The sequence below is a fragment of the Leiobunum rupestre genome, chromosome 2 (genome assembly GCF_980474605.1).
Source record: "Leiobunum rupestre chromosome 2, qqLeiRupe1.1.hap1, whole genome shotgun sequence".
Taxonomy (NCBI): domain Eukaryota; kingdom Metazoa; phylum Arthropoda; class Arachnida; order Opiliones; family Sclerosomatidae; genus Leiobunum; species Leiobunum rupestre.
This window is the reverse complement of record NC_143385.1, coordinates 40,328,245-40,353,514: the sequence shown is the minus strand read 5'-3', so window position 1 is coordinate 40,353,514 and position 25,270 is coordinate 40,328,245. Positions and strand designations below refer to the sequence as shown.

The following is a 25,270-nucleotide window of genomic DNA, read 5'->3' as shown; positions in this document are numbered from 1 at the left end:
TGGATTACAATGCTGCGTAGGAGGGTGGTAGCTAACCCTTTATGCCACACAAGCCAATAGTTCCCTATACTTACTATTACCGCTAACCTCTACAAGTTTTGCATAAAACTAGTCTTGACGAATGACAGTGCCACACTCAGGATAAGTAGACTGGTAGACTGTAGTCTACATAAAAATTCTAGGAAGAGGGCGGTAAAGAGATTGGCAAAAATTAACTGTAGGCATCAATTTGCATTTTAGTTGGATCACCAATATAAGCAATACTTTTTTCCTCATATAAATGCTACTTTTTCTCGTTTAAAGATATATTTTATTAAATTAATTAATATAACTTGCTAAGTGTTATTTTGTTAATTGGTTTTCAGCCATTCATGAGGGAAAGACCCATTTTAATTCACCTACAATGAAAAATATTCTGGCGCTACAACTGGTCTTAACACCGACATCATTATTTAATAAAAGATTTAACCTGTTTATGTTAAATGTGTAATTTTTCAATAATACTTTTCATCATAGATGAAAATTGTAGAAATGCTACATCTTCAATAGGTTTTCACAAAAGGAGGGGATGATAATTTACACATTTTTCTGATGTTTGATGTTAAATTGCTTTTTGCAGTATCTTTTCCACTTTTTTATCATGCAAATTGTGTAAATGGTTTATTTGGTATTTTGTGTTCAAAATTGAAATTGAATAAAAGCTATGGGTTTAATGGCTCGAGTAGTGTGGTGCTAAAGGACAATAACCAACAAGATTATTTAAGAACTATCTTAAACATTATGGTTGGCTGTTAAAGAATCTTATCCGGTTTACTTGAAAATTAGAAAGAAAATGATGATTGCATTCTTAATATCAGTTAAATTCAAATTTTAATTAAAGCTCAGAAAAACAAACCTTGGCAATTTAAGTGAATTTCAACAATATTTTTGTTTGCTAACAAACTGATGCATTAAGTCCCATTTTCTTCATACATTTTATAAGGGGCTTGATGGTAACTTGCTGACATACGAAAATGGGGATCAAATCCTGGTAACTATAAAAAACATTTTCAATACTTATTTTTTTTTTGTAAAACTTGTTTCTTTGTGTTATAAAATTTGTATAGTTATGTAACACTTTTTAAAAGAGATGCGATTTTCTCGCTACTCATAAAGAGGAGGGAGGCCAGAGGTGGATGTTGATGTGGATGGGTCCATCAGTTTTACTTAGTTTTTTTCCTCTACCTCCAGTTCATTTTGTGTAGGTTACTAAATAAATACTTTCATTTACTTTGCTTGTGAGGGTGACAAATCAGTTTGTCATTATATTGTCAAAGTTCTGGTAGCATACTTGCCCAAGGGGGAAACAGTTGAGATAATTTTTTGGAAAGAAGTATTTAGCAGCTTAAAATCTGAAGATTCAAACAAATCGAATTTATTTGCACTAATACCTTTCTAAAGATGTTTACATGGAGAAGCAACAACAATTTTTAAAAGGGAATTTTTTATAAAAGTTAGCATTATACGCCTGACATTCTTTTCTGACTTTAATTTGTAAAAGTCCTAGTTACACTGTTCTTTCTTTAATGGACAGTTTATTTCTTTTTTAGGTTCAGTTTTTAATGAATTGAGATATTTTTCAATTTTGCGTGCATTTTTTAAAATTAAAGTATCTCCAAGCTGTTTCTCAGGGCCTACAGGATTTAGAATGGACGTGTAAAAGGCAGCTAAATAGTTATATTGAATCTTTTGATTTCCTGTTTTCTTGTTCATTTTAATTCTGATATCCTTTATGTTTCTGTTGAAACACTTATCTTTCTTGTGGTTTTTCAATTTAATATAGTATAAGCTTAGTTTATTCTTCAGTTGCCAATTGGTTTTACTAATACAACGATTTCTTAATGATGCAAGATATTTTTCCATTTTATGTGCATTTTTGGAAATTAGAGATTCTTCAAAGTTTTCTTTACTTCCTGTAAGAATTTGAATTGAATCTTTTTCCCAGTTTGTTTCCTTGTTAATTTGGTTTTGCGCATCTCCTTTATTTTCTTCCTCAAATTTGTTGTAATTTTTAATTTTGTCAAGTTGATCTTCTTTGTGATTTTGCATATTGTTAAAAAGGATTTCCAAAGCTTCATGTTTATCATTCGAATAATTTTTATCTGTCTTTAGTATTTCATTTTCCTTAAGATTTGAATGAATTATTTTCATTTCTTTATGTACATCTTTCTCAGATTTAAGTATTATAATTTCTTCATCTTTGCCATTAGGTTTATTCTTATTTATTTCCAATTTTTCCTTTTTCATAGAGGTTAACTTAATCATGTTCATTGTTTTGCCTTTTTCAGATTTTCCTTTCTCAGGTTTTTCCTTTCTCATATGAGCAGATTTAATTATTGATACTTTTTCATGTTTGTTGATATAACTTTTATTTTCCCCCATATTCTTATTCTGATCTTTCTGAGGTTTTTTCCCATTTTTTCTAGAAATAAGCTTAGTCATTTTCATTAGTTTGACTTTTTCTTCATGTTTACTCTTATTTTTCCTCGGTTTTTCCTTTTTTATTAGATTGCCTTTAGATTTACTTTTTTTGGATATTTCCTCTTTCACATGAATAGTTTTAATCTCCTTCGACATTAGTTTTAAATTATTCTTTTTCTTCTTAATAAGTTTTCCTTTTCTTTTACGACCAGAATTAACTATCGCAAATTCTTCACCTTTGTATTTTGTTTTAGGTTTCATTTTCTCGAGTTTAACCTTTTTCATAGTGTTTACCTTCATAATTTTCATTACTTTGCCCTTTGATTTAACTCTCTTCGATTTTCCCATTATCTCCTGACCTGAATTTATGTTTGTAACTAATTTATAATTGGATTTACTATCATATTTTTCTGGTTTTCCCCTGTTATAGAGATGCTTTGAGGTTTTCATAGTTTTATAATTATAATCATCTTCATAAATAGGTTGATTTTCATAAAACGTTTTACCCTTTGTGTATATTGCAGGTTCGAAATATTCATAGTAAATAGGTTTCAGTCTTTTTATATATTTTCTTCTTTTCTTATAAATATAATTTGGGGCAGGATAATCTTCATATTCATAAAAATATTCATTCTCATAATCCTTGTCATCAGATGTTTTCGCTTGCCTTTTCATTATTCCTAGCACCAATAAATATTTCAATTATTACTTGTTAACACAAGTTGTGTTATGATTCCAAATTTGTCTAATCTGCTTTTAAGTTTGGGAAAAATGAAAATGGTCTTAAAAATTAAGATAACTAAATACTGTGTGACCAAGTGACCACCTATACTTCATAATTTTTGTGCTATTTTTAATGTTGTCTTATAATTAGACTAGTACTATTCCTGTTTTTTTTAACTTTTTGATATTCCTCCCTTTGCACGTTATTAAAAGAATTTAAAATCATATTACAAAGTTGGAAAATATAATAATGGTATGTGCAAACCCATTTTTTTTTAAATTTCCTGTAAAACTGAATTACATCAGTTTTAACTTCATAAATATGAAAGCCTATATTTGCTTAAAATTTCTAGAGCAATTAACCCATATTTTTTAATAAAATTGCTTTTGAAATCCTGTAAATCAATTGTAAATCGGTGGTGTAGCTAGAGCTTATTTTGCTGCCCCTCTCTCTCCAAACTATTTCCAGGGAAGATCTCTATGAATGAAAATAGTGATGGAAACTTGGAAGGTATTTAAATCTGATAAATATAATAAAACTAGGTGGATTTTCCACTGAATGATACACAACTAAACAATAGATAGGAAAAATTTCGAATTTACAACTTGAGTACTTTTTGAGAAAGAGGCTTATGCACAAGTTCTTTCACTTTCTAAAATTTTGCGGACAGAGTTTTGGTAATATTTGTGATAATTAGGGGTACGACCTTTCTACAAATTAAATCAGCAATTTCATTCGGGTGATTATTATTCAAATCACATTGGATGTAAGGGCATAGAGCAATTTTTGGCCACAAGTGGATTTCAATGTTTTTTAAAATTGCAGGTGAATCCCAAAGATAGGGTACAGCTCTCTCTAGAATGTTGTTACTATATCCAATATTAGCCATTAACATGATAAAGCTTTGCTGGGGATACCTAAGGTTTCCTCTGTCGGATAATTTAAATGGTGAGTCAGAATTAGGCACAATTCGCAAAAATGTTTTTCTTCTAGGATTTGCTAGCCGTCCAAAGCATCAGTAACTTCAGATGGTAATGTAACTTCATTGCCGTTAAAAATAGTGGAAAATTCATCGAGTCTAGTATCAATCATGGCTGATAGATCTGTGAAGCTGTCTTGGGGAACGTTAGATGTTTTAGGTTTTTGACTAAATTATTTTTCCCATAGTTTCATTACCGATTGGAATGCTTTGCCATCAAATATTGTGACACAATCTAATTATCACAAATTCCGCTATTTATTATCTGAACATTTATCTGCCTGGTCATGATCTCGTAATTATTTTTTACTCGTTTGTTCATTGTTTTCTTAATGTTGGCTTTGCTTTTTGCTTTTAATTATTTGTATATATCTCATTATTATTACTATTATTATTTTTTTTGCTTACTTTTATACAATTTTTTATATTCTGTTCATTTTTAATCCTGCGATTCTGTAAGTCTACACATAAGTTGGCCTATGCGGCTTTGTAGATAACCTCTAAATAAATAAATAATGATATAGTGCATCTCTTAAGGATGGATTCTTGTCAAGACAAACTGGAAACCAGATTTAAGGAGGTATGACACGCAAGATATTGTAGACAATGAAGTTATTCTAATAGATTCATATGTTTCCTTTGTCAATATTTTCTTCTCGCAGTCGGTTTGAACTTTTTCTAGATATTGAGGAAAATAATTTTCTAGCAAAGAATGGACACTTGTTCTGATTTTAAAACTAAAGTTTGAGAAATGTGAACTTAATTTAAAGAATAATAAAGCTATTTATTAAATAATATGAATAATATTTTGGTTATTTATTTAAAATTCTGATAAAATAAATGTGAATACTGGTTTGAAAACTTAAAAACTTGAAACCTGTGAAAAACAAAATAAACTTTGGTTAGGCTTAGCAATTAACTAATATAACTCAATATAAGCATATTACTTTAATTAAATAAATGTTTTAAATGAAAACTTATTAGATAAAGATCAAATCATAAGTTGTATATCCCAAACTTTCCAGAAGTTTTTGAAAAACAATGCAAAAATGATTAACTAGTTGAATTTACCGCCATAGAAAACTATTAAATATCCCGCTGATTTTTTACATTTAAGGGGGGGGCTCGGACAGCGCTCCTAGTGTTAAAAAAAGGTATTCGCGGAAATACATAGGAGAGGAAATCTTTGCCTGGGCCGCTATGAGCGCGAAGCAGATCTCGAGACGGCCGTGGGTGGGCAGAGTCAACCGTAAATTTCGCACTTTACTGACTTTACACACATTTTGCCACCGAACTTTGGAGCCCCTTTAATATCAACTAAAAACCATCAAATTTTTTGGTAAGGGATTGCAACTAAATGGAGTAGTATGTTATCATTTTTGGGAGTGGTATATTTTGCATTGGGCATTTAGGCACTAGGGGGATCTGTGCAAAAGTGGGCATTTTTGAATTGAATAATAAATTTTAAAAAAATAATATTTTACCATTATTTTATCCATAGTTTGCCTGGTTACGCTTAGCAAAAAATAAGTTGGATTTCAGTTTATATTTAGTTTTTATACACATTATTAGTTGATATTAACTTGGTATTAAGTAGGCTCAAGTTGTCAGCATATTTCAAGTTACTAGTTGAAGGGTTAATAAGTTGTTATTCAGTTGGTAGGAAAATACTTATTTTTCTAAGTTTGTAATTAGTTGGTTTTAAGTAGTCAGGAAGTTACATATTATTTTTAAGTTGCTTTTAAGTAGTTAAATGTAAATGTTGATTCTGGTTTAGTTGGAAATAAGTTGACTAATAAAGACGATTTAAGTTATTTTTTAGTAGGCATTTGTCCCAAATACAAACTGAAAACCAAGTTGAAATACAAGTTGTCGTAAGTGGTTTTTAGCCAACTTATATTTTGGTAAGGGATAATTACAATCCAAAGTTGCACGAGTTGTGTATTTAACATGGAATGACTGAGTTGTACCAATTCCAAAAAGAAACTTCACCATCTCTATGCAGGGTACCCGTGTAACACAACGTAGTAATTTAAATGTCAAATTGTGGTCCAAAAGTTGGTTTGACGTCCACAACCAAAAGCCTACTCAAAGAACCCAGGCCCGTAGCCAGGGGGGGGGGGGGCAGTACGAGCGCCGCCCGTACTGGGATATTTTTCGCCCGACCTGGCGTTCCTCAAACTAAATCTATAAAGACAGAACTGAATACTACTCGCCCTTCTTAAATTATGGTTCGCCCGGTCTACATCTATAGCCTGGCTACGGCCCTGAAAGAACCTAAAATACATTCAAGTTGTCGCGGCTATTTTGAGTCAGAATGCTAACCCTTGACTTTGAATAGTGTTTTTTAGATTACTGATCTGAAGCCGATTTAAAAGTCATAAAATGTTTAAACATTTTATGACTTTTAAATCGGCTTCAGATCAGTAATCTAAAAAACACTATTCAAAGTCAAGGGTTAGCATTCTGACTCAAAATAGCCGCGACAACTTGAATGTATTTTAGGTTCTTTCATAAGGTCTGCGTCCATACTTAAAATAGTCGGAATAACATAATTATGTTATTCCGACTATTTTAAGTATGGACGCAGACCTTATATTACCTTGAACGTTTCTCACTTGAAAAATTAATTTATAATTTTCAATCAGACCAAATGTTATGTGTCAAGGAATTCTCATGAAGTTTGAAATTTTGTATGTTTTCCTGAGATAACTGTTTGTTACAGCGGCGCAATAACAATTTTAAGTCTCGTAGTGGGTAATTTCGACTTCCATTCAGATCCAAGCGTCTTAATCAAGATTTACAGGCAAGATATCTCCATTATCATAATTATTTATTCATTTGAACTGGAGAGGTCCCCCCCCCCCCCAAAAAAAAAATTGAGTTAACCAACCCTTATCCACCTCAAAGTGTGGTTTCAACACTACACTAGCATATCTGTGTAAAGGATGAACTTAAAGGGGCTCCAAAGTTCAATGGCAAAAAAAAAGGAAAATTGAGCATGCTTTTCTCCCCCCCCCCCCCACCCCTCACTCGGCCTTGGTAGAGGCAGGCAGAGTCAACCGTAAATTTCGCACTTTACTCACTTTACACACATTTTACCACCGAACTTTGGAGCCCCTTTAACAGCTAGCACCAGGAAGGTTGGGGTATATGGTTATTCCTCTTCCTAAAACTGTTCATAGGCATGAGGCTCTGTATCTCAGCATTTGAGAGAGAGGCACACTTAGGTTTTTAAACAGATGCGATTGAATTACCAGCATGAAAAGGCTTACCACTAAAAGACTATAGGGCCGTACAATGGGCCTCTGGTCAAAGTGCTAGGTTGGGCTGGACCCAACCCCTACTAATAATAATAATAGCACTAACTCTAGTAATGTAAATAATTACAATTTGATAATAGTAGTACATATGGTATTCCAGCTTGTCCTCCAGAAATCGTGAACTTAGATTGGTATTTCATAGGTAGGGTATTATGTGTCCTGTATTGTGAAGAATAATCTGCTTACTCTAGCTATTTTTTATTTCTATTAATTTAATAATGTGGGATTTTGCAATAATTTTTCAAAAATGTGGGATTTGCTATTTATTTATTTTCCATTCTCCAACTGGAGGTTTAAGCTGCCAATTAACTTTCTACGTACTCCCGTATATTTGCTCCATTAGTACAACAAAAATTAGTGGTTGCCCTTACCAAAAAATAAGTTGGTTTTTAGTTGGTATTTAGTTGGTTTTCACATTTAAGTTGGTTTTTAGTTGGTATTTAGTAGGTTTTCACATTTAAGATGGTTTAAGTTGGTTTTAAGTAGGTTCAAGTTGCCAGCATATTTTAATAAACTATTTAAAGAGGTAATAAGTTGTTTTTAAGTTGGCTGGAAAATACTCATTTTTTGAAGTTGGTTTTAAGTTGGTTTTTAGTGGTCAGATAATTACTTATAATTTTTAAGTAGGTTATAAGTTGGCTTTAAGTGGTCTTTATTAAGAGGTCTTTTTAAGTAAGTTTTAAGTTGGTTTTAAGTGGTCTTTATTAAGAAAGCTTTTAGTTGGTTTTAAGTTGGTGTAAAGTGGTTTTTAAGTAGGTTTTTAGTTGGTATTTAGTTGGCATTTGTTCCAAATACCAACTTAAAACCAACTTAAAAAGTTACAAGACCACTTATTTTTTGGTAAGGGTGCCCTGCAGTCAATTTTGCCGACCTGTCTACAATATCCCCTTACCAAAAAATAAGTAGGATTTTAGTTGGTATTTAGTTGGTAGACACATTTTAGTTGACATTAAGTTGGTTTTAAGTAGGCTCAAGTGGTCAGAATATTTCAATACACTAGTTGTTATTAAGTTGATGGGAAAATACTTTTTTCTTTAAGTTGGTTTTTAGTGGTCAGAAAATTACATATTATTTGTAAGTTGGTTTTAAGTAGGTTTTGAGTTGGTAATTAGTTGGTTTTGAGTTGGTAATTAGTTGGTTTTAAGTTGGTATTTGTTCCAAATACCAACTTAAAGTATTTCCTAGACCACTAATTTTTTGGTAAGGGTATCAGCTTATATTGTAGTTTATCAACCATCACTATGGCAATAAAATACATACCAACATTATGAATAGATTGAATTTTGTTCGAACCTATCTGTTGAGGCAGAAATCCTATAAAAGTTTAAAATATCATACAGTTTATAATCAAATATTTTATGGATACACTTTTATAATTTTATTTTAATTTATTACATTACAAGCATTTTGATGACCTGACTAACGTAGTCATTAAAGAGCAACACAACTTGACTGTCGGTAATGATGCACCATGAGTTGTTTATCTACTCCCTTCCCTCTTTAATACACAGAAAGCAGTTGCAATAATTGCATCTGCATATTCTCAGTTAATTCTTAGTGAAATATATCAGATTCTACCTTTCTATAAGTGGCACAATGAACCTCGAGTCAAAGTGCTCCCTTACCAAAAAATAAGTTGGCTAAAAACCACTTACGACAACTTGTATTTCAACTTGGTTTTCAGTTTGTATTTGGGACAAATGCCTACTAAAAAATAACTTAAATCGTCTTTATTAATCAACTTATTTCCAACTAAACCAGAATCAACTTTTACATTTAACTACTTAAAAGCAACTTAAAAATAATATGTAACTTCCTGACTACTAAAAACCAACTAATTACAAACTTAGCAAAAGAAGTATTTTCCTACCAACTGATTAACAACTTATTACCCTTACCAAAAAATAAGTTGGTTTTTAGTTGGTTTTCACATTTAAGTTGGTTTTAAGTTGGTTTTTAGTTGGTATTTAGTAGGTTTTCACATTTAAGTTGGTTTTAAGTAGGTTCAAGTTGCCAGCATATTTTAATAAACTATTTAAAGAGGTAATAAGTTGTTTTTAAGTTGTTTTTAAGTTGGCTGGAAAATACTCATTTTTTGAAGTTGGTTTTAAGTTGGTTTTTAGTAGTCAGATAATTGCTTATAATTTTTAAGTAGGTTATAAGTTGGCTTTAAGTGGTCTTTATTAAGAGGTCTTTTTAAGTAAGTTTTAAGTTGGTTTTAAGTGTTCTTTATTAAGAAAGCTTTTAGTTGGTTTTAAGTTGGTGTAAAGTGGTTTTTAAGTAGGTTTTTAGTTGGTATTTAGTTTACATTTGTTCCAAATACCAACTTAAAACCAACTTAAAAAGTTACAAGACCACTTATTTTTTGGTAAGGGTAGCCCTTCAACTAGTAACTTGAAATATGCTGACAACTTGAGCTTATTTAATACCAAGTTAATATCAACTAATAATGTGTATACAAACTAAATACAAACTGAAATCCAACTTATTTTTTGGTAAGGGCTTCGTCAGCCCTTCCTAAAACTATTTCAGATAAGAAACTATGATTTATGAATAAGTAAATATCTCTGAACAATGTAATTTTTACATTTTGCATTGGTAGAATAATGAATACATACAATACATTTTGAGCCATTATACAGTGAAATAATAACGCTTTTTAATATTATTAATTATTATTGTATGCTTCTGCGATGAAATGAAATCTTATTTTAATTAAATTACTATTTAATAACTTAGTTTTAATTTCTCAGATTTGGAATAGACTATAATAAATCGGGATGGAATTTTTAACTGTCGCTATCTAGGGAGGGTTGGTATTTAAGCATACGGAGCGACAATTTTTTGTCCATTGCCGAGACACAAATATCTATGAGAATGTGGCGCTATCTAAGCAAAAATAAAGACTGACAAAATGCTTGTTTCACTATAAATTTGGCTTTTAACAGTGAACTCATTGAATTAACCCTTACCAAAAAATAAGTTGGTTTTTAGTTGGCTTTTAGTTGGTTTACACATTTTAGTTGATATTAAGTTGGTTTTAAGTAGGCTCAAGTTGCCAGCATATTTCAAGAAACTAGTTAAAGGGGTAATAAGTTGGTTTTAAGTAGGCTGGAAAATTCTTATTTTTTCTAAGTTGGTAATTAGTTGGTTTTAAGTGGTCGGAAAATTTCATATTATTTTTAAGTTGGTTTTAAGTTGGCTTTAAGTTTGTGCTTGTATCGCGAGAAGGTTTAAAATGTTTTGACGAATATTTTTGTACTAAATAACTACGCTCGTCCAAATATGCAAAGAACGTATTTATATTTCTAAGAACCTACGAGGGTACTTTGTAACGATCCGTCCAAGGGTCACTCTTTAACAGAATATTTCGGGCACATTTCATGCTTGTGACTAGTGTTGTTCCAGCAGAGGCGTAGCGAGAGAAAATGGCGCCCGGGGTATTTAGCCGCTTTTGCGCCCCCCTTAATATATAGTTTTAAAGGGAGTATGTATATGTATATTTTAGTAGTTGTTAAGTGGTTTAAAGGCCTAGGTTTGCTTCTGTCAGTCCGCCTTTATATTGACTTGCCTGCAGTGCAAATACCCTGGTGGTAGGCCACCCACTAAACATGTTGTTGTCTTTACTAAGTAAGTTTCAAGTTGGCTTTAAGTTGTCTTTATTAAGTAAGTTTTAAGTAGTCTTTATTAAGCAAGTTTCAAGTTGGTTTTAAGTTGGTTTTAAGTTGCCTCCATTAAGCAAAATCAGAGTTGGTTTTAAGTCTACTTCTAGTTGGTTTTAAGTAGGTTTTAAGTTGGTATGTCTCAAATACCAACTTAAAACCTACTTAAAACCAAGTTTAAATATTTTTTAGCCAACTTATTTTTTGGTAAGGGAAAACAAAAATTATAAATTGAATGTACCATAATAGACGTAAAAAACTGTATTACTTACCAATGTAGAAACTAAACTACATTTACTAATTTATAAACCATACTTTTTCGGTACAATAGTTCTATTGTACTTTGGAAACGCAGAAAGAACCTGCGAAACATACATGTTTCACGATAATATAACACTAGCATTAAAAGTCGCTAGCTGACTTGGGCCTAAGGTGGTGCCTTGGATATTAGCCTATATTATTATTATTATTATTATTATTATTATTATTATTATTATTATTATTATAAGATGGATACTTCTCTTTTAGAAATATATTTTATACTTATTATCTAATTACATCTATATATAAATTGTTTTTACATATTAAACTTACCAAATGATATTAATATAAGCCATAAATACTTAATTAAGTCAGCAAATTCCATTACAATAACATGAACACCGAAACTCAAAAAAACATCACTGAGAATTCCAAAAATATATTAAGCAGGAGGAACTTCTTTAAATTAATGGTTATCAAAAATATTTTTAATTTTAAAGATTTGTACCAACAATCATCCATCTGTGAACACTTATAACTAGGCTTTTTTAACAAAGACAAAACACAATGGTCTTTTAGGAAATTTGATAGTACTTGAAATTTAGACTTAACAGTTATTATGATCGTTTTTAATTTAAATAAAACAAACTAAATTTCAAAAAGTTTCCAATATTAAATTTCAACCACTTGTAATAGGATTTTAATAATGTCCTTTAAATACATTGTTTTACGCGATTAAGATATCTAATCCAGTAATTTAAATTATCTTGGCACTTTTATTGGCAAACATGATACCTGGGAGTCTTTTATAACAAATGTTGGTTACAATATACATTTCTAAGAATTAAAGATATTATTTCTATATACTTATAACAAGACTCCTCTTAATATCATATAAATATTTTGTATGTTGCAAAGATATCTAATCCAGTCATTTAAATTATCATGGCAAAATTATTGATACACATGATACTTTTAATTCTTTTAAAATAATTAACTTTAGGTCTTTTAGCTCCAGACTATTGTCAAGTTATTTTTATAGAAATTTACCTCAATAGTCTTAATTAGAATTTACAAGAGAATATCCACTACCAAAACTTTGACTAATATAGATAGGTGTTTTCAGTGATACTGACTCACACAGATATACACAAACACTCATTCCCAAAAAAAATGTCAGTGTGCTGAAAATGCAACGCAACTTTAAATAACCCCGAAGAGATTATTTTCACGTTTCATGTACTACCATTAAATCTGAAGAAAATTGGGAAGTCGTAAACAAAATTGGAAATGTCATACCCTTACCAAAAAATAAGTTGGTTTTTAGTTGGTATTCACATTTAAGTTGATATTAAGTTGGTTTTAGGTGGTCAGCATATTTCAGTAATCTAGTTAAGTTGGTAATAAGTTGGTTTTAAGTTGGTGGGAAAATGCCTTTTTCTTTAAGTTGGTATTTAGTTGGTTTTTAGTGGTCAGAAAATAACATATTATTTTTTAAGTTGGCTTTAAGTGGTCTTTATTAAGTAACATTTTAAGTAAGTTTTAAGTTGGCTTTAAGTGGTCTTTATTAAGTAAGATTTTAAGTAAGTTTTTAGTTGGTGTTAAGTGGTTTTTAAGTAGGTTTTTAGTTGGTATTTGTCTCAAATACAAACTTAAAACCAACTTAAATAGTTCTTAGACCACTTATTTTTTGGTAAGGGTATGAATGTAAAAAAACTACTAAACGCCAATGACACAATTGAGAATCCAAAGGAAGACAAATTTCAATAATTAACGCAAAATGTAAGCCTAATTCTTAATAAAGTGGTTACATTAGATGAAATTCAAACCAAGGTGAACAAAATTACAATAATAGAGACCAAATTAGACAAAATAGATGTCATCGGGGCGTCAATCCAGTTTTGCTCAGACAAAATAGACGACTTTTTGAAGGCCTTGAACACAGTTCGAGATGATGTAAATTTAATCAAAAAAGATAGTGAAGATTTAAAATTAAAAATAAACAATTAGAAATGAAATTAATAGACATTGACCAAAAATTCAACGAATTAAAACAAGAGAATCTCTCATTCAATTTAGAGCTAGTTGGCATTGAGGAAACAAAAAGAGAACAAATTTTTGATATACTGAAAGGCGTAGTGAAGAAAATAGGTATAATATTTGATACCACTGATATAACTGTTTCCTATAGGCTACCTAAGGGGGCAAAAAATATGTCTGTCATAAGAATTTACTTTGTTAACCAAAAATCGCGCGATTCTTGGTTTAAAGGGTTTAAAAGCAAATGATATTTATAAGACACTTAAAAATTCTAAAATATATATTAAAGGCACTATATCACCGAAAAAAAATCGGTATTGACCTCACTTGTTTTCTAAAAAGTGATTCCATATTTACGCTCTGCATAGTGGCGACCTCGTATTTTTGCGGGAGTTTTCAAAATTACTTTCAAGGTTAGGCAGGGGGGGGAGATTGGCCGGTTTTGAAAAGGGGACAGCATGTCTTGAAGATACAGGAACCGAGATATCGAGAAGTGTTCCATCCAAAGGGGGATGAACTGCTGGAGGGTAGAAACGAAAATTCGGCTATGAAAGTTTACGACGGTCGGGCAGACCCGAGCGAAGAGGGGCCCCTAGAGAGATAATCCTTTTTTTAGTTCCCTGGACCGAACAAAGAGCAACTCAAGTCTCTTCCCTCGTCTAAATTCATTTCGAGGAATTTTTAAAACTAGCTTATCACCTATAGAGTAAGAACAGAAATACATGAACTGGTAAGAATGCTTCCGCAAATGCGAGATTGATAAATACATTTCGTTTACTGTATATAAAACATAGGTGAAATCCAAGGTTCTTACAAGCGGCAAATCCTCAGTGTTGATTTTATTTTATAAAAATTTAAAAAATAGAATTGCGTTTTCAATGGAGTAAATAAGGCTTACATTGGTAAAATAATAATTAATTTTATTGAAAAATAACACTTCCCTAAGTTCCCTTACCAAAAAATAAGTTGGATTTCAGTTTATATTTAGTTTGTATACACATTATTAGTTGATATTAAGTAGGCTCAAGTTGTCAGCATATTTCAAGTTACTAGTTGAAGGGTTAATAAGTTGTTATTCAGTTGGTAGGAAAATACTTCTTTTTCTAAGTTTGTAATTAGTTGGTTTTTAGTAGTCAGGAAGTTACATATTATTTTTAAGTTGCTTTTAAGTAGTTAAATGTAAATGTTGATTCTGGTTTAGTTGGAAATAAGTTGATTAATAAAGACGATTTAAGTTATTTTTTAGTAGGCATTTGTCCCAAATACAAACTGAAAACCAAGTTGAAATACAAGTTGTCGTAAGTGGTTTTTAGCCAACTTATATTTTGGTAAGGGTTTACACTTGTTTACAAAGCGAAAGGGGAAGCCACTGGAAGAAAGGCGTTCAATAAAAATAACTTTTATAGACACTCGCTACATGGCCCCGAAACTGGTCCTGGTAAGTGAATAAAATAGTACTCCAATCAAGAAATAAAAATTTAATTTAAAAAAATTTGAAAATAAACCTCAAAACAACAACTATCAATAGTAAAATATTTCATTGAAAAACCAATTCAAAAATATTCCCTAGGAAACCTCAATATCCTAAGAAAGCTCATCAGAAATATAAATTGAATTTCATAAAAATACAAATTAAAAATAAAAATGTTATAGAAATACGAATAAAAAATTAAGACAAATCCAAAAACAATATTACAACGTAAATAACTTATTTAATCAATCTACTAAAACTATAAAAACAAAACTACCTGTTTCAAATGAAGTAAGCTATAACCGTACTTCCACGGATAACAACCAAAAACAATATTACACAGCCTCAAGCGCATACTCCACCAAGCTCGCGCCTTTATGAACACATCGAGGTAATCCTATCACCAACACCCGTTTCAGAGGGAAATTATAATTCCGTTTCCCCCTCTTAGGGGCAACGAAATAAAAAAGACAGGAAGTAGTGAGGGGTGCGAACCTTTCACTACGGAGGGCCTGTAAAAAGGGAATTGCCTGGGATTGGGAAATTCCAAATGTTTCCACTTGAGTTCATACCAAAGACTATATATACGCTTCGCTTACTAGACAGGCGTGTTCTATGGCTAACCCCGACTATTAAAAAGTTATTATATGAAACAAAACAATTGGCGAAATCTAAAAATTATAAATATGTATGGGTATACCCTTACCAAAAAATAAGTTGGATTTCAGTTTATATTTAGTTTGTATACACATTATTAGTTGATATTAACTTGGTATTAAGTAGGCTCAAGTTGTCAGCATATTTCAAGTTACTAGTTGAAGGGTTAATAAGTTGTTATTCAGTTGGTAGGAAAATACTTCTTTTTCTAAGTTTGTAATTAGTTGGTTTTTAGTAGTCGGGAAGTTTCATATTATTTTTAAGTTGGTTTTAATTAGTCAGGAAGTTACATATAATTTTTAAGTTGCTTTTAAGTAGTTAAATGTAAATGTTGATTCTGGTTTAGTTGGAAATAAGTTGATTAATAAAGATGATTTAAGTTATTTTTTAGTAGGCATTTGTCCCAAATACAAACTGAAAACCAAGTTGAAATACAAGTTGTCGTAAGTTGTTTTTAGCCAACTTATATTTTGGTAAGGGTAAGCAATGGCAACATTTTTCTACGTGAAGATGACAATTTAAAAGTTACTAGGATTAAGTTATTAACTAATAATAATAATAGATTTTTATTGGATCATCTTATAAGTCCAGTTACAATTAAATTAAATGAGTAAAGTTCTACGAGTGATTTATATAAAAGTAAATGACATAATAGTAATCACCAGAGTGACGAGTTAATATGAGTCAAATAATGGGTGGTAATTATTTTTTTAAAGAGGTTAATACTCTCAACGTCTTTTAACGGATTCGGAAGTTTATTCCAGTTTTGAGAACCTGCTATTTTAACACTTTTCGGAGTCCTTGTCCCAAATGTTTTAACACATTTTCCAATGTAAAAATTATCTTTAGCACCTCTCGTATTAATATTAGGGGGGGAAGGCGGGAATTTATCTAAGATGTATTGAGGGGCTCGTTTATTTTTGATTTTATACATGAAAATTAAAAGGTTATACCAGTATGTAAAATAAATGGAATTAACACGTGCAATATGTTTAGCCTCAGTCAAGGAGAAAAATTTTGGGAAGCCAGCAATTAATTTTGAAGCTGTAATTAGTACTTTCTGGATGTTTGTAAGGTCAGATTTAGTAGCAGACGCATAAAAAATTATGCCATAATCGATAATCGGTTTAATGAAGGTATTAAAAATTAATCTAAGTGAGTCGGTTGAGATATGACTTTGAAGAGGTTTCATCAGCCATAGCCTGCTATTGACTTTGCTAAGAATATACTGTATATGAGGATGCCAGCAGTCTAAAGATTCTTCAAAGTATACACCGAGGTACTTAAAGGTAGTCGTTCTAGCGATAGTACCATTATAAATAGAGGAGATGGCGTTTGCAGCTGCAGCCTTTTTGCGGTTATGGGAGAAAAGCATCATTTTAGTTTTTACTTTGTTAAGGCATAGGCCTTTATTGGTCAAGGCCTGTTCAAGTGAAAATAAATCACTTTCGCCATTAGAAATTAGTGTAGTTAGGTCAGCATTGGCCAATGAGACTGCATTATCGTCAGCGTATTCATTAGCTACAGAATGAATAAGGCTCTTATGAAGGTCCATGGAATATACATTAAACATGAGGGGACCCAGGACGCTGCCCTGAGGCACCCCATGTTTTATTTGTTGGGTTGTTGAAGTATGGTTATTATGATATACAATCTGTTGACGATAAGTGAGATATGACTGTAGCCATTTGTGGGCAGTACCATCAATTCCAATCTTACTGAGAGATTGTAATAATGGTTTATGTTGTATGGTGTCGAACACTTTGGTAAGATCGATGAAGATAACTAGCACATACAGTCCATTTTCTAGGTGTTGAATGATAGTTTCGAGAAGATTAAATATAAGTCTGAGTCGAGTGACCAGGTCGAAAACCAGACTGATTCCAGTATAAGGACTTATTATCTTCAAGATAGGAATTTATATTTTTGTTGGACAGTCTTTCACAGCAGATTGAGGGTGCATCTAGGACTGAAAGAGGTCTATAGCTAGCCGGGTCGTCTTTGTCGCCTTTTTTATAGGCTGGGATAACCTTTGCAATCTTCCAGATGTCGGGGAAGATACCCGTTGAAAAGGACATATTAATGAGGTCTGCAATAAACTAAGAGATAATAGCGGCAAGGTTTCTTAAGATAACTGGGGAAATGTTATCCGGGCCACTAGCCTTATTGTGCTTTATAGACTTCAAGACTTTGAAGACTTGATCCTCCGTCACCGAATCGAGGGTGGTTAACTTGTTGATTAGGGAGAGCTGGTTATTGTCCATAGTATAAGATCGTTGGTTATCACTTTGGTTTTGGGTTGATAGTTGGTGATCATTGATCAGTTCCGCAGCAGCATCAACAAAATACATATTGAGGTAGTCCACCACACCTTGAGGGTCCTCAGTAGAGTTGTCTTAATATTTTATCTTGGTAATAACCTGTTTTTAGAGTTTCCCTTAAGAAAGGGGTTCATTGTTTTCCAGAAATGGCGTGGTTTATGGTCTTTAGATAGGTTCTCTTTGAAGTAGTTAGTTTTAGTATTACGAATTAAGTTAACAACTTTGTTTCTTTGCTCCCTGTAGGCCTCAAGAAACTTATCTCGAAGCATTGGGTTTCTGGTTTTTGTTTTCAACTTATATATATTTCAAATTATATATATAATTTAGTTACTTTTATTGTATATTGTAATTTTTTATTTCTACAATCAATGGCTTGTCAATCTAATTATCCTTTTTTGTTTAATAATAACACTCAGTCTTTAACTATTTATGAATATTCAAACTAAGCTTCAGTAGATACTCATCTCAAATTATTCCAACAAATCAAAATGTCTATATTCCTACTGCGAACTTATCTTTAGTATGTAGAAATATTATATTTCAAGGACCAAAGCTATTCAATGAGTTAAATACTGAGGTAAAATCAGCGTTGTTGATGAATTCTTTTAAAGCTAAATTGAAGTCTTTTTTTAAAATCTAACTTGAAATTCGGAGAGTGACGTCTTAAATATAATAAATAACTGTATTAAAAAATGTTAAATAATTATCCATGTAAATTACCCCCCTAAACACAAGCACTGCTTAACTAAGGGGGAATTTTGTCCGTAAGAAAAACCCAATTGAGGATTAAGTTAAAAAAAATGTGAATTTATTTTTTGGACAAATAAAGAAATAATAATAATAATGGTCTTAAATAATCACATATTGCTTAAATCCAACTCATGTGCTGTCTGTGAGCAACAGGTTGAGCGAATCCTTAAAAGACTTATCACGACCCGAACATTTTTTCCTGCCTAAATTCCATTTTTTTTTCTCTATGCCCAGAAAAATAACGCAACTGTCTAAACATGGCCAACTTCGCGCTCTCACTACGCTCGCACCAAGCGGCCTACCCAAAAGATAAAAAATTTCAAAATTCGCTCTTTGCCGCTACGGAGGCGCTGGGGCCACCTCCGGACCTAACTATTAGCATTGAATTGAATGGAACGATTATGGTTTTTCATTACTTTAAGCAAATTATTGAAAGCTATTCGTTATATTCGTCGATGTCAGAGGTAGAATAAACCTTTTTGCATGATTTATAACTCTTTTCAAAATTTTCTAATTGATTTTTCCAGCGGAGATCGACTATTTTCAAAAGTGCCACCGCTGAGGCGCCAGTGAAAATCACGTGCTTATAGAATGGAATGTAAACAAACCAACATGTGGAATTTTTCATCAGACGTTTATTGTTGGATTTAAAACTATTTGATGGCAAGTAGTTAAACTGATATTTAAAGTGATGCAACTAAAATTTTAGTGTAACGAACATAAAATTTGAATGAACTCTTATGAAAAAAACAATATAAACCAATTCGTTTCAAATTGTGACCAATGGGTCTCTCATTTGACTCAATTGAAATATGATTTCTCTAATTGGGCATCAATTGGAAATACAAAACCAAACTTGGAAAAATCATATACCAATTGGAACTTACTGGTAATTATTGATTTTCCAATTGGAACCAATGCATCCTCCATTAAGTCCAATTAATCCCCGGTTGGGATGGTGGAATACCAATTGGTACCAATATATCCTTCAGAAAAAACAATACACACCAATTGGTTTCAAATTGTGGCCAATGGGTCTCTCATTTGGCTCAATTGGAATATTATGGCTCTAATTGGAGATTAATTGGAAATACAAAACCCAACTTGGAAAAATCAAATACCAATTGGAACTCACTGGTAATTATTGATTTTCCAATTGGAACCAATGCATCCTCCATTGAGTTCAATTAATCCCCGGTTGGGATGGTGGAATACCAATTGGTACCAATATATCCTTCAGAAAAAACAATATACACCAATTGGTTTCAAATTGTGGCCAATGGGTCTCTCATTTGGCTCAATTGGAATATGATGGCTCTAATTGGAGATTAATTGGAAATACAATACCCAACTTGGAAAAATCATATCCCAATTGGAACAAATGCATCCTCCACTGACAAGGAGACGACCCGAGGTGTAACGCACCGATTTGGTTAAAACTCGGGGGTTTGGTAGACCTTCATGTTTCTTGAAAAACCCTAAAGGGAAATGTCTCCATAGGCAACCGTTTTGCCATGTCAATCAAAAATGTTTTTGACAATACAAAATGGAAATTTTCCTATTGAATATAACATGGGAATCAGACCAAATGTAAGGGTACCCCTGTAAAGATTTTAATCAACTTCGAACTTTTTCATTATTTTCTAATTTATATTTTCTATTTTTAGCATTTTCAAAAATTTAAATTTTTTACAGGGGGTTGCCTATGGAGACATTTCCCTTTAAGGTGTTTCAAGTTACATGAAGGTCTACCAAACCCCCGAGTTTGAACAAAATCGGTGTGTTACACCTCGGGTCGTCTCCTTGTGAGTTCAATTAATACCCAGTGGGAATGGTGGAATACCAATTGGCATTAATATATCCTAATTTAGACCACTAGATGTCCAACTGTGATCAGTAAAGCCAGTATTGGGACCAATAGATCTCCAATTTATCTCCAATCGAAAATGAAAGATCCCAATTCAGACAAATAGATCCGAATTTTTTACCAATCTCATAGAGATCAATAAACCCAAATTTTAGGCCAATCGATCTCCAAATGAAACCTATAATTCAAATATTGAGACTAATAGAGCTCAATTTATACCACCATATCTCTAATTTGGATATATTTATCCCTAATTGATCTTGCTTATTCCTTACTATGATAGGCTTTGGCATTCCCTTACAAAAAAATCAATAGAAACCATTTGTTTTTTACACATTGGTAACAATTAGTTGGTTCCACTTATATTTTTGGACCATTCCCATTTGTTTCCTGATTGGTATTGTTGATGGATTAAATTGGTTTATTATGGGTTCTAAAAGGGATATTTTTTTTCCCAATTGTAGAATTTATTTCTTCCAATTGGTTTTGTTTATTGTATTTAAATGGGATATTTTGTTTTCCCAATTGTAGAATATTTTTTTTTCCAATTGGTTTTGTTTATTGTATTTAAATGGGATATTTTAATTTTCCAATTGTAGAGTTTATTAGTTTTGCTTATTGGTTCTAAATGGGATATTTCATTATTCCAATTGTAGAATTTTTTTTCCAATTGTGTGTGTTTTTTTTTAAATGGGATATTTAGATTTTCCAATAGCAGTGTAGGGGTTTATAGTGGTTCAATTGGAGGTTTATAGTGGTTCCAATTGGAGGTTTATAGTGGTTCCAATTGGAGGTTTATAGTGGTTCCAATTGCATTTTTACAGTGGTTAAATTTGGTGTTATATCAACAAACCAGTTTGTTAACACAATTACGCTAATTGTCCATGTGTCGTGACACCCCAGTTTAAGAAAAAAAAACATTTTTTCATATTACATCGTTTTGGTACTCACACTGGAATTAAACATTACATAGTGTAATGGATAAATCACAATTATAATGATTACATCATAGTTAAGTAGTTATTGAACTGAGTCACACTTTGCAGATAACATTATATTTTTACAGTTTACAGTAATGAATATGACTGTTACAATTCAAGAAATGTAATTAGGGAGACCATTCAATTGGTTACTGTTTGCATTTACCTTTAAGACGGATGTATTTGCATGGAAATATTAAAGATAAATTTTATCTAATTTTATTACAGTCAGTTTAGTTGGATGATAAAGCAATTCTGAGGAGACTATAATAGAAAAAAAAAACAAGTTTGGTATTTGTTGGATAAATTAATTTTACTCGCAGCAATTATGTCTGAAAAAGTATGGCAGTGGGCTATCATTAACCCAGGGCTGTAGCTAGAATTTTCACTAAATTGACATTTAAAAATAATAGGTGATTTAAATCAATGATTAGAGCCCATTAGGTTTCCAAATGGTACCCTAAAGAAAACCCAGTCACAGTCGGAGCCCATTGAGTTCCAATTGAAACCATTAGAACAAACAAACTTTAACTGATACCATTCGCAGTCTGGAAACTTCCATCAGAAACCATTCTGAGCCTCAAAACTTCCATCAGGAACCATTCGGAGCCTGTTGACTTCCATCAAGAACCATTGGAGTCCATTTGATTTCCAAATGGTACCAACAGTGCCCATTAGAACACCATATAGACCCCATTGAATTAACAGTTGTCCCATATCAACCCCATTAGATACCACCAGGAAACCAAATGGAACCACTAGGTAATGTAATGGTACCACCTAATTTTTTCGTAAAGGTTTGGATCCAACCTCCGGGTTGTTGGTCTCAATTGGGATACCATTTGAGGCAAAAGTATGAAATGGTTTAAATGAGTCTAGTGGTCATTATCACTCCAATTGGGGACCTTTTCATATCTAATTAGTTCCAATTGTGTTGCGCATACTCCAATTGGAATTTTCATTATAACAAGTTGGTTTCAATTAAGGTCAGATTGGTACCAATTGTAAATTTCATCTCCAAGTGTTCCCTAATTGGCCTCTAACATATCCGAATTGGTGCAAATAAGGTCCCAATTTGAATTTGATTGGTTTCGAATGTTTTTTCGTAAGGGTTTACTATAATAGGTTACTTAACAATTAAGTCAAGGAGTTGAAAAAAATATATATATATTTGAGAAAATAGAACAATTGAATAAGCAATCACATGATACCTTTGATTTCCACCAAATTTGGCAGATGGCAAACATATTTAATGTTTTTACTGAATGTTATAAAAATGCATTTTTCTACCACCAATGACATTTTAAATGCGCAGACATCTTTTGTTCTAACAATTTTTTTCATATATTTGGAGGAAATTAACATCATACCATTGTAATAAAATAATAGGTTCTTCAGCCACATTTTCACAGTTTAATCTAATGAAATGCAAAATTTGTCCATAAATGGGTTTACCAAAATTTTGTAAAAAGACAAATGAATTATTTTTTTTCTTGGCTCTTGTGTAATTTGAGCTATGGTAATTTATTTATTTATTTATATAATTGCTCAATAAGCCTCAGGTGGGCTTTTGTTTGAGCATCGCTACAGAAAGACGCAAAACCAAAAAAAAAAAAAAATTAAATAAAGGGAGAGACGAAAACAAATTAGTAAATTTGAAACTATTGGTTAAAAATCAAGTAACGCGAGAGGTATCTTTAAAATGAAAAAAGGCAGAGACATGGCGGCGAAAAGTGTGGCGATTGGGGATAGAAACAATCTCTTGGGGAAGGGAATTCCAATCATTAATCACGCTACAGGAAAAATGATTTAGACGCTGAGCGGTACGAACTCGGGGCTTGGAGAGTTTGAGTGAGTGACCCCGAGTTTGGGAGGAACTAAGAGAGAAGAAATCGTCAAAATTTAGATTTAAGTTATTATAAAAAAAATCGTGAAGCAAACAGAGATCATTAACACGGTGTCGAAGATGTACCGGGTCGATGCGAAGGTACTGCAAGCGAGAGGCGGCAGGGAGAGACGAAATTTTGTGGGGAAGCTTAGCGAAGGCATTTTGAGAGCAAGGATATCCGATTGGAGACGAGGGCGCCAGATTGTGGAACAGAAATCCAAGTGGCGGAGAATTAGGGAATTATATAGGGTACGAATTAGCCTAGGAGAGCGGAAGAAAATATTGCGACGGACAACACCAGTAATAGAGCGAATTTTCTTAGAAATTTTATTAGTGTGACTCGAGAATTTCAGAAAAGGATCCATAATAATGCCTAAATCGCGTTCAGAGAGAGTGGTGTTAATTTAGGCATCCCTAATAAAATATGTGTGATTGGGGTTATTCCTTGCTAAGTGTAAGACGGAGCATTTGTCGCTGTTAAAAGATAACCCCTTAGAGTCGGCCCAGAGAACAACAGCGTTAAGGTTAGATTGAAGACACAGACAATCAGGAGAGGATTTTATACAATGAAATAATTTAGTGTCATCCGCAAAGAGCTCAATGAACGCATCACGGACAACATCAGGGAGGGAGTTAATTAAGACGTTAAACAGAAGGGGACCAAGGACAGAACCCTGGGGGACACCACAATGGACATCAGCCTAATCAGAGACTTCACCGTGAATCACAACACGCTGTTTACGAGAAGAAAGGTAATCCGCGAGCCAAGCAAGCGCATCACCACAAACACCGGCGTCTTGAAGGGCGGAAAGAATAGCGGCGTGGGGGAGGGAGTCGAACGCCTTTCTAAAATCCAGAAGAATTACGTCAACGGTGAAGCCCTGATCAAGCCAACTTGACCAACGATTAGAAGCAGACAGGAGGCTAGAGAGACAGGATCGTTTGGGTAGAAAGCCATGCTGGGCATAACTGAAAAATTTTGAGGAAGAGAGGAAGCTAAGCAGCTGTTCAAAAGCCAAGGTTTCAGACAATTTAGGAACCTGGTTTAAAACGCAAATGGGGCGAAAGTTAGATGGAAGATCGCGGGGACCCTTTTTGTGAATCGGTAATTAATTCCTTGATATTTTATTCCTTTGTAAATTGTGTATTAATATTTAAAGTTTAATAAATTAAAAGTAATATAAAAATAAAGTAATCAGTTACATGGTCAGATCTCAAGAGCGTCTGCTGAATTGTCGTCGTCTGCTGTATATATCAGACTTGGAATTAGCGGGAGTCTTGGGGCCAATGGCTCTTAATAAAAATAAGTGGGCTCTTAAAATAAATCATTCGAACGGGGGTTGCGGGCCACCGGGGCTCTCAATTTAATTAAAAAATATTTATTAAACATTTTACGGAAATGTCTGGAACATGATTTGTACCCTATACGAGAGCGGGATCTAGCGTTACAAATGACTATGTGTGATATTATAATATACTTGCTGGTTTTATAGTTAATAAATGTTATGTAAGTAACGTAACCAATTTTTATTTTTCAATTTTCCCTATCTAATTTAAAAAAAATTCCCCTAATCCCCCCCCCGCTTGGGCCAGTGGCTCTCAATAAAAACAAACTTAAGGGGGGTCGGGAGCCCGCAGGGCCCCCGTAAAAAATATCACTATTTCCAAGTCTGGTATATATATATGTCTCCGTGCTGCCAGGCACCATTCCCCTTTCATAGGCCCTGACATAACCCCAAACAGTTATCAACTACGGGTGGTATTATTTTGTCACAGATAAATTTGGCAGATATTGAGGCATGAGTGACAATAAGCTTGCACTGCAAAATTGGACACCTGGAAAGTTTCGGCAACACGTGAGCTTTTATATTTTCACTAATTCTTGGT

General features: G+C 32.6%; 1 protein-coding gene across 4 annotated transcripts; it reads right to left on the bottom strand.

Annotated features, from left to right (window-relative positions):
- Positions 1–862: 862 nt before the first annotated feature.
- On the bottom strand, positions 863–24,649 carry LOC149957509 (uncharacterized). Of its 4 annotated transcripts, none has more exons than XM_090164826.1 (3): positions 11,743–11,830; positions 8,747–8,800; positions 863–3,140 (listed from the first exon to the last, which is right to left on the bottom strand). In XM_090164826.1, the coding sequence occupies exons 1-3, from the start codon at positions 11,792–11,794 to the stop codon at positions 1,543–1,545; spliced, it is 1,704 nt and encodes a 567-aa protein (XP_090020952.1). In that variant the 5' UTR covers positions 11,795–11,830; the 3' UTR covers positions 863–1,542. The 4 variants fall into 4 exon arrangements, with proteins under 4 accessions (XP_090020952.1, XP_090020953.1, XP_090020954.1 ...); XM_090164827.1 differs by having other exon boundaries at positions 11,772–11,795; XM_090164828.1 differs by lacking the exons at positions 8,747–8,800; positions 11,743–11,830 and adding an exon at positions 24,587–24,649.
- Positions 24,650–25,270: the final 621 nt, after the last annotated feature.

Bases quoted from the DNA above. Each gene is read 5' to 3' on its own strand.
- LOC149957509 (XM_090164826.1), bottom strand. From the start codon at position 11,794: ATGGAATTTGCTGACTTAATTAAGTATTTATGGCTTATATTAATATCA. The intron at 8,801-11,742 runs GTAAGTTTAATA...AAACTTTTATAG, and splicing joins GCTTATATTAATATCATTTG to GATTTCTGCCTCAACAGATA. The intron at 3,141-8,746 runs GTATGTATTTTA...TATTGGTGCTAG, and splicing joins TCAATCTATTCATAATGTTG to GAATAATGAAAAGGCAAGCG.